Source organism: Pteropus vampyrus, unplaced genomic scaffold, assembly GCF_000151845.1.
Source record: "Pteropus vampyrus isolate Shadow unplaced genomic scaffold, Pvam_2.0 Scaffold191, whole genome shotgun sequence".
Lineage (NCBI taxonomy): Eukaryota > Metazoa > Chordata > Mammalia > Chiroptera > Pteropodidae > Pteropus > Pteropus vampyrus.
In genome coordinates, this window is record NW_011888972.1 from 1,880,520 (window position 1) to 1,890,546 (window position 10,027).

General features: G+C 57.7%; 1 protein-coding gene across 1 annotated transcript in view; it reads right to left on the reverse strand.

The window, feature by feature from the left end:
- Positions 1–4,668: 4,668 nt before the first annotated feature.
- EFNB1 (ephrin B1) overlaps positions 4,669–10,027 on the reverse strand; it is a 12,689-nt gene continuing 7,330 nt past the window's right edge. The window contains exons 2-5 of the mRNA XM_011371463.2: positions 7,937–8,214; positions 7,061–7,153; positions 6,737–6,865; positions 4,669–6,581 (exon numbers count right to left, since the gene is read on the reverse strand). Coding sequence (XP_011369765.1) covers positions 6,166–6,581; positions 6,737–6,865; positions 7,061–7,153; positions 7,937–8,214 — 916 coding nt within the window. The 3' untranslated portion in view covers positions 4,669–6,165. The remainder of the gene's footprint in view (positions 6,582–6,736; positions 6,866–7,060; positions 7,154–7,936; positions 8,215–10,027) is intronic.

The window sequence follows — 10,027 nt, forward strand, 5'->3', positions numbered from 1 at the left end:
CACTGAGGGGTGCCCGGAGTGTCTGTGCCAGAGGGAGGGGTCGCAGAGTCCATAGTAAACAAGCAGGGATAGGGGGGTGGGGCAGGGGTATTGGGAGGCTGTAGTGGCTTGAGGAGGCGATGGGCTGGAAGTCAGAAAACCTGGGCGACGGCCAGTCCCAGTGAACTCCCTGTGTGACTGTGGGCAGTTCCTTCTTCCCCTCTCCGGGCCTCAGTTTTCCCATCCATCCAACAAGGGGGCTGGACTAGAAGGTCTCCAAAAGCCCTAACAGCTTGAAAGATTCCATTCTCTTCTCTGAATCTGCCCAGGGGGAGGCCTTGGGGGCTGGGGCACCGGCAAGGGCTGAGAATTCCATAGCAATTTGCATGTGAAAGCATGTTACTGCCATGGCTATTAGTGTGTGCAGGGGGACCCAAGACGGGGCAAGGACAGCTAACTGTCAGGCTGGCCCTAAAGGGCTCGCTGCCTGCATGGGGGAGGGAAGGAGCATAGCCCCGGAGGTGTATACAGGAGGCTGGACTGCCTCGGGATGCCAGACTCTGGGCCTCAAACCTTGAAAATGTACTAACAGTCTCCTGTGACCAGGCCTAAACCCCTCAGGACCATGTGTCATTTTGCTAATTGCCTTGTGTAAACTTACATAGTTTGTCAATATAAATACTGTGTTTATATAGATTTGTTTGGTTCACTCGCACATACAAACTCCTGGGGATTCTGGGAGAACAAAGCCACAGTGTGTAAGAAGGGCACACAGCTGTGGCCTGAGAGGCAAAGGGAACTGGTCTTGAGGCCTGAACTATGCCAGCCCTCCCTGTGCATCTTTGAGGAATTCCCTTCCAGTGTCGGGGCCTCAATTTCCCCATGAGGCGTTTGGTCAGAAAAGTCGTACATCTACCATTTCCTGGCCTCTAACCTGAACAGGCTTGAGGGGAGCCGGGGAAGCCACCAGCCAGTCCCGTGACAGCAAGGGCTGCATTCCAGGATCCCCGTGGCTTCTCCTGCAACCTAGGACCTTGGCCAAAGAAGGGCGAGAGCAACTCTCTCAGAAGCCAGCTCCTCACCCACTGGCTCCAGGGAGGGTGGGAGAGACCAGCTCATGGGGCCTTGGTGGCAGGCAAGGCCTGAGGACACCGAGCTCTTTGGGTCTGGATTTGGGAAGGTGTTGATCGTGGGTCAGTTTGCCCACCCCAATCCAGGGATTGGAGCCTCAGGATAACTCCTGATGATGAAGATGTTTCAGAAATTTACAAAAGGCTTGCTCTGGTCAGTGATGAGGGGTACAGCCAGACCTTGGGTGGGTCTACTCTAGAAGAAAGGGATCCGAGAAAGCCAGCCACAGGGCCAAACTGCCCATACCACACTTCATGAGAGAAGCAACAGCTACCATTTGTTGGAGCTTACTACGTGCCAGGCATTTGACATTTGTTTAAAAACTGGGTGGATGAATGAATGAAAAGCTAACTTTAGAACCCAAGTTTTTAATCTGTGTATCTTCCATTCTGCCCCTCACATTCCCACAACCCATCAGCACACAAGTACAGCTGAAAGCTAACTAACCAAGCTCTTAAAAGGCCTTTCCAGAACGTGAGGTCCCTGGGATCAGGGACCTTGCCTATCCTGGTCTTCACTGTGCCCAGAGCAGTGACTGACATACAGCGAGTACTCAGTAAATGCTTTCTGAATAAATAAAGATGCCTAGTCTCACTTATGACTGCGCAGACAGGGAAATTTAGGCCCAAAGAGGCAGGCACCTGCCTGCCCCTGGTCAAAAAGAGTCATGTTAGAGCTAGGATGAGTCCGGAGGCTCTTTCCCTTGTATCAGAGGGCCCCATGGCAGACTCCTGCCCTCCCATACCCTTCACACATTCCTTATTCCCCCCACACCCAGCTTTCTCTCTTTCCTTTCTCTTTGCCAACTGGATAATTAACCATTGGAAACAGAACCTATAATTACGGTCTCCCCCATGCCCTTAAATTGCTTTCAGTTTGGGCTCTGTGACCCCTGTCTTGGGTGGGGGCTGGTCTCTCCTTCAGCAGCCTCCCAAAGGGGGAGCCAACCTAACAAGCACCAGCTGGGGCCCCAGCACCCGCCCCCATCCCATGGCCAGCTGTACAGGAGGCCGGCAGCAGATGGGCGAGGAGGGTCCCCAGGCAGGCTGGGGCTGACTCAGCTGGGGTGTCAGTGGGACCGTGACGTGCCCAGGCAGGACAGGAGGCCAGGCAGGCAGGCGGGCCGGATTTCCAAGAGTGATTGATGCCAGGTGTCCACAGAGCAGCGGGGCTCAACCTAGGATCATCCCAGTCGGGCCTGGGTCTCTCTTGGGGTTCTTCGGCCCGCCCTCAGGCCCCTGCCTACAGGCCTCCAGGCCATCCACACCCCTGGTGCCTGAGGGAGGCCTCCTGGGAGCTTAAATGGACCGATACGATAAGTCACAAGAGTCCTGGCCTTCCGGCTCCACAGGGCCTATTCCTTCAGGGAAACTGAGGCCTAGTTAGCACCTGTGCACCTTGGCCTCCTCGGTGATCTGGGCATAGCCGGTGGAGGAAGCCAGGCAGCCCCACCCTCACCTGGGAAGCATCCTCTATTCCTGAGTCACCAGGCACTTGGGCTCAGCTAGGACAGGAAGGAGATCCGAGGGTGGGGCCGGTCTGGGCCTACCACAGCAGGCTCCCACCTCCTGCCTCCAGCTACCCAAGCTGAGTCCCTCCCTGACGCGCACAGGTGGGCAGGGAAAGGGGGCAGGGCTCCTGTTCCTCAAGACCCCGGAGGAAGCACACTTGCTCCATCTCACCCGACGCAGGGCAAGGAGCAGGGGATGGGGCGAGGGAGAACCACCCTCAAGGAACTTCTGTTTGCTCAGGTGTAGTACGAGGCCTGAATGCTAGTGCTCCCATTCACGTGATGTGTGTTCTTGGGCAATAGGGTATCCCTCGTACGGTCTCCGTTTCCTCATCTCAATCATGAGGCAAAGAATTCCCCACCGTCCACCCTCACGGGGCAGTTTAGGAAATTCAGTGAGATAATGTGTGTAAAACAATTTTTTTTAAAAAAAAGTGGCAGGCACTGTCCAAGTGAAGGGTACTCTGACACAAGGGGTTACTGAGCAGCACTACGTGGCCAGCACGGCATGGGTGCTGAGCTCGAACCAGCGCCGGCCACGGCACCCAAGCCAGGGCAAGTGGGAACAGCCAGTCACAAAACTTCTGAGCTGCTGGAGAGACTGCCCCATGCTTTCCTTCGCCCTCTCCCCCAGATTTTACCTCACACTCCCACAGCTACTCCCCAGGGGCTCTCCAGGAACTCCATCCCCCACCCACCAGTAGGGCAGGGCAGCTGGTATCTTGGGCTGGGCTGGGGACCACCCAAGGACACTCAGTGGGAGAAGTGTGGGAAGGGCTCACCCAACCCAGGTCAGGCTCCATCTCAGTTAGACATCGATCTGGCCTGAACCAGGCCCAGTTGGAGACCCCCGGCCCAGGCCGGGCCCCACTCTGGGCAGGCAGTCAAGCAGCAGAGGCCCCATCTGATCCAGGCACTTCCTTTGGTTAATGAGAAACCAAATAAACAGCCTCTGCCCCAGCTGGCTCCTGGAGCACCCCAGCCGGGCCCAGCCCTGCTCCAGCCCAGCCTCCCTTCCCTCCCCCTGGCCTGCTCTGTGGCTCTTCTCCACCTTCCTTCGCCATGCGCTTCCACTTCCCTCACGGCCCAGCCTGCTCCTTGGCTGGCGCACTGGGGCTTCCCGCACTGGATCACTAACGAACCCTCCCCTTCCTTCCTCCTCCTCCTCCTTTCCTCTCGTGCCTTCTTACCCATTTTTAGCTGCTTGGACCTCGCTTCTCCTCCTCTCCTGACATCTGTCTTGGCCATCTCCACAAGGAGTCCCCCCACAGGGCCTGCAGGCTGCTCCAGGCTGGAGCGCGAGGGCCCGGGCCCTGCCCATCTGCGTCTCTGCCGTGGGACTGAGGCCAAGCCCTCTTCGGAGCCCTCACCACACTCTTCGACCACTGGCCGGGTGCTCGGGGCTCCTCCGGCTTGGGGGCTTTAGCTGCCAGCCGGAAGCACCCAGGTATGCCACAGTGAGGGCACTGATGCCGCCCAGCTGGGCAGACAGGAGATGCAAAGATTCTTCTGGCCGAGAAGTGAACTGGGCAGCCCGAAGCAGCCCCGGGATCCAGGGGGCTGCAGCTGACAGCCAGCTCTTGGGAAGGTATTTCTATCCACCTCCAGGCGTCCTGAGGCAGGGCAGGGCTGGGCCTGCCAGCAGTCCCAGATCTAGTCCCGGCCAGGTGGTGGCGGTGCTTCTGGACACACCCAAGTCCCCATGGGAACACCCTCTCCCCCCTTCACTTTCTCTGGTTGAGTCTAGTGCCAGATTGGGCAGATGCCCATGGCCTCTGCCACAGAGGTGACAGGATGGAGAGGGGGAAATGTTTGCAGGCTCCAGCAGAAGAAGAGAGATAGTTGGCAAGAGAGCAGGAGGGGCATAGGACACTTGAAACATCTTGCTCCACTAGGACAGCCGCCCTCTTCCCATACCTGCCCAGCTTGGACACAGGAAATCAATCAATCAATCAATCGATCGATCCATCAATGTCTCTCTCACACGCACTGACATACTCATTCATTCGCACTTCATTCTCCAACATCACGACACCATTTTACACCCATTTCTCCATGTGGTTAAATTTTTTTTTTTTTTTTAGTTCTCATTTTTTTCTAAGAAAAAAGCAACAAGAAAATAATTCGGAGTTTATACAAAACATCTTTACATTATTTTTTTTTCCAAAAAAGACTAGTATTTACACAAATGGCAACAGAAACAAAAACAAAAACAAAAAACCCTTCCGACTGCCACCTGGAAGGGGCTGGCTGTTCCGCTCCCTCTCCCACCTGGCATTGGGGTAGGCAGCTGGCCAGGCGGCAGTGTGGAGGTGGATGGTGTAAGGCCCAGCTCCTTCCATGGCCACTCTGGGGGCACCGGCAAGGCACACTCAAGTGGCAGTCTGTTAGCAGCCGTGCTGGCAAGGAGCCGGGGTCAAAGTGCACGGCGTGCTGGCCCAGCCCTAGACAGCCTCTTCCTGTTTCCAGGCCCCAGCCCAAGATTGGGGGCCAACGAGAGCTGGGTTGTGGGGGCACCCACCTGTGCTAGAGCCCAGAAAAGGAGCAGGCCACCTGGCCATATACCCGCTTAGGTCTCTGCCCTGGGCCTCTGTCTCCCCACCAGGTCGAAGGGGGCCAAAGGTGAGGAGAGAACAGGGCGGAGGGGAGGGGGAAGTCCCAGCTCTGCAGGGCAAATAGCCACCTGGGCACCTCACCTCCCTCCACCCCCCATGAGGTCATCTGCCTGCAGCAGCTCTCCTGTTCCCCAGGCAACAGCCAATTAAGACGTTAATTACCGTGAGAGTGAGGGAGGCAGGAGATGCCCAAGAATCCCACAAGGAAGGGATTTTTTTTTTTTGGTGGAAGGGTGGCAGCCACTACCCCATTGCCAAGATCAGCTTTGTAACAGGAGGGTCAGGAGGGGAGGGTGAGACACCTTGCCCAACGGCACTCTCGTCTTCCCTCATAGGCAAGAACAGCTCTGACCTGTCCCCCCCACCCCCACCCCCAGACACAAATACCAAGGAGTTTATAAAAGAAATGCCATCCTAAGCTTCCCGGCTGGCTACATCCTGTCCCCGGCCCCTTATACTGGGCTATGCCGGGCTCAGGAAGCCTGCGGAGGGGCCGCCTTTTCCATTTTTCTTCAAAAAACAGATGCAAATGAGTTGACAGCTAAAAAATGAACACAAAAACATTAAAAACAGTGATGATAGTGGACAAGAAGTCCTGGGAAGGGGGAAAAAGGGGCGAGGGGGGGCAGGGCCAGGGGGCCATCTCCCTGCCTGCTGTCCATCAGCGTCCAACCCTGCCCTCCAAGAAGGGGCACCCCCGCAGAGCCCAGAGGCCTGGCCAGAGGGGGAAGGCACAAGAGCATGGGGGCTGGGGGCACGAGCACCCCCTACAAAGCCCGGGGGCAGGGCAAAAGGGGGATTATAAAAGCCAAGAAACTACAAAACTAAATACAAAGGTGGGCACAGCTGGCAAGGGGAGGGGCGTGGGGAGGAAGGAGAGTCGCGCGGTCCCGGCGAGTGTCCCTCAGGGCCCGAGGCCGCTCCGGGCTCTCAGACCTTGTAGTAGATGTTCGCCGGGCTCTGCGGTGGCATCTCCTGGACGATGTAGACGGGGTGCCCGTAGTCCCCACTCACCTTCTCGTAGTGGGGGCAGTAGTTGTTCTCTGTAGTCCGTAAGGGGATGATGATGTCGCTGGGCTCGGTGCCCGCCGTGCCACTGCCCCCCTTGGGACTGGCCAGGGTACTGAGCGAGAGGGCGGGCGCCCGCTGCTGCGTGTGCTTGCGGTGCCGCTTCCGCAGCTTCAGTAGCAGAACCGTCAGGAAGATGATAATGAGCAGGAAGATGACGCAGCCAGCGCCGACGGCCGCAAACAGTGCCACCTTGGAGTTGAAGAAGCTGTCAGGGTCCCCGCTGCTGCCTCCGCTGCTCCCGCCGGGGGTACTCTTCTCCTCCTGGTTCACAGTCTCTGAAGGGGGTAAGTGGGGGAGGGGAGTCAGGCAGGCCTCCCGGGCACACAGAGCAGACCTCAGGCTGCGCCCCGTCCTGCCTGTCTTCGGAGACAGGGCCTGAAAGGTCGGCGAGGAATGGCCTCTGCCCTCTGGGAGACACCTGTGCACTCACCATGCTTGCCATCGGAGTCACCCACGGAGCCCCGACCTCCGGGGGTCTGTGTGCCCGTCTTGACAGTATCATCTGCCTCCTTGCTGGGCCGGCTAGTAGTCAGCTGTTCAGGCGTCACAGCGTTGGGGTCTGTGAGTGGGAGAGGCCAGGTGACGGGGAGGGATCGGTGCCTCAGCCATCTAACTTGCACCAAGAATGGCCTATGCACCGGACCTCGGATCTTCTAATCCTGTCGCTCCCTCCCCTACCCGCGACACACCCACATGCACTCAGGGACATCTGTGGCAAAGGCCCAAGTGGGGGGCCCTCAGACAGGGCACTCACCTTGCCCGACCTTCATGACAATCTTCATGGTGCGCGTGAGGCACACGCCTCCCTCCCGGTTCTCCAGTCCCTCCAGGCTCCCATTGGATGTAGCTGCAGCAAGAGCCCAGAGCAGTCAGGGGGAGAGAAAGGCCGCCCGCATTACCCAGAAACCGTAGCAGCAGCTTAGCCCATTGGGACAGAACTGGGAGGCGGGGAGTGGCCAGCAGCCCCCACCTACCTGTGAGCCCTTCTACCTCTCTCCCTCCCACAGCAACAGAGCCGCCAGCCGGCCCTGCCAGCCTGGCCTGGAACTAGCCCCTCCCCCAAGCTGCTGCTCCTCTGTCATGACCCCGGCCCTTCTTTCTCAGTGGACACTGAGATGTGTCTTCTCATTGGGTGATGTTGCTTAGAGACAAAGCAATCAGAACTGGCATTGTGAGAGAGACTTCTACACAGACTGGAAGGAACCCTGGACCGGGGGTCAGGAGAACTGGGCTGGAGTCCCAACCCTCTCCCCGACTCCCCGGATGATCTAGGACAAGAAGCCCCTTCCCCTCTTGGGGCCTCGGTATCCCGGGAAGAGAAAGGCTGAACAGCTGGCTGATCCCAAAGGGCTCTGCCAACTCTGCCATTCCGAAGATTACATTTCAGGTGGGCAAAGAGATTAAAAGAGAGAGCACCACAAATTGGAGTCCTCTCCCACCCAACTCCTTGAGCCAAGGCAAGCTGAGGACTGTACGGGTCGGAATCCGAGGCCAGGCTGCGAGGACAGCATGCCAGTCTTCAGAGGGGACCAGATCAGGCGGGGCCTGAACTGTGTGTAGTCTCTACGCACTACTGAAAAGCCGCTGTGCCCCAGAATGGGAGAGAACCACACGACGGGCAGGGACTCACAGGTAATGTAGTAATCGTGGTGCTTCTTGAACTCCAGACCCATGTAGTTGGGGCTGAACTCCTGGAACTTGATGGTGAAGCGAATCTCCTGCTCTGGCTTATTGCAGGTGACCAGCACATTGGGGTCGAGCACGGTGCTGCAGGCAGCTGCCTGTTCAGGCCTCACCAGATATAGCTTGTAGTACTCATACGGCCGCCCTGCTTCTGCCCGTGGACAGATGATATCCAGTTTGTCTCCAATCTTTGGGTAGATGACCAGGCCCTTCCCGCTCAGGAACCTGTCCAGAACGGAAGAGAGGGTCAGCCTCACAGTTGATGCCCCAGGCCACCGCCCCCCCCACCCCCGCCCCCAGCCAGGGTGCTAGACAATGAGGGCTGGGCTGGGCCTCCCAAGTGGAGATAAAAGGAACAGGAATTCTGTCCTTCCTCCATCCTCGGGCTGGGGGTGGGGAGAGAGAACCACACTGCCAACAGGGTGTGGAAGGGGTGGCCCATGGGCAAGGCTGCCAGGCTTTGACTGCTCGGCAGGGTGGGGCAGTGCCTAGCTGGGGGAGCCCTTTGTCCTAATGTGGCATTTCCGCAGGGGGCTGACGTGGCCAATGGGCTGGGTACCAAGGTGTGAGGCCTGCGCTGCCTGGAGGTGGCGGCCCTGTCCTCCTCCCAGCACCGTCACACTCACATCCCTTCACAGCCACTGCTACCACCTGCTCTGCACATGTCTGTATGCACACATGCACATGTGCGTGCGTGCACACGCACAAGCCCACACATGCCTTAGCCACCAACCCCGCAGGCTGAGGGAGCGCAACCTGCCTGGGACCCACGTCTTCTCCCCCATCCTTACTAATATTCCACATGATGGGAAGATACGGACGGACAGGCATCGCCTAGAGCCCAGGGGTAATGGGCACAGTCTCTGCCCAGGTGCTGCTCCACACAGTCCTCCGCACTCTCCACTCCCATGGCCCGGTGTCCCACTAGGACGCATCTCACCCACACCATGCAAGAGCCTGAATCCCCAAACATGACCAGGCTCACTCCTAAGAAGAACAGAGGGAGGGGAGAAGAAGCCAAAGCAGAGACAGTAGATCATATAATACGAGGCCCCGGGAACCTCTGTCATCCGTGTTCTGATGCCCCCACCTCCACACCACCTCTGCTCCAGGTCCTGAGAGCAGATGGACAAATGCCTTCGGAGCCAGGTTTCTCTTCTATGCCAGGAGAACAGCACTGGGGAACAGCACGAGGAGGGAAGCTGCCCAGGACCATCTCTTCATATCACTGTGTCCTTGCCTAAGCACACAGTAAGAAATTGGTGCTCCGTTGGCCGCATCTGAGCCTAGGAGGGCTGGAGCTGGGAGCAAGGCCACGTAGGAGAAACCAGACAGACTTTGGAATCAGACACACAAGGCCCTTTCTGGGTCTATGACCTTGGATGAGCTGCCGAATCTCCCTGAGCTTCTGTATCCTCCCTTACAAACTCGGGGGGGGGGGGAGGGTAAGAGCCCGTGCCCCAGAACGTAGAGGAGAGATGCCATGCCATAGGCAGAGTACCTAACACACAGTAAGCACTCAACGCGTCTGACTCCTGCTTAGAAATTGTCTAGTCTGCCAAGAGGCAGGGGGCCAGATACTGACACCAAGTACCGATAAGCCCAGCCTTGGAAATAGAAGGAAATGATGTGGCCCCATCGTCAAGGATTTTACTGTCCGGTGTGTGTCAGAACAGTAAACGGCCCGTGCTCTAGCAATACAGCGCCAGGCTATCTGTGGGTCATGTGTGAGGAGAGCGGTTCAGACGGCAAGGGCTGGAGGCAGTGAGAGGAAGGTCATGTGACAAGATGGTTAGACACGGCTCAACAAAAGGAGGGGGCTGAAAGTGGCTCCTAGCTGGCGAATAAGAAGACAACGTACAGCAAGAGTGGACAGAAGTGTCTGGGACACAAAATGCAGGCCACTGACTGGCCCGGGGCCTGGCAAGGGCGAAAGAGGTAGAAAAGCCTCAAGGGTCACAACCTGCAGTATGGGGTTCCTCGCACTGGGGACAGACCTTGGGCTGAAGGCGGTGCTTCAAGAGAACAAAGGCGACAA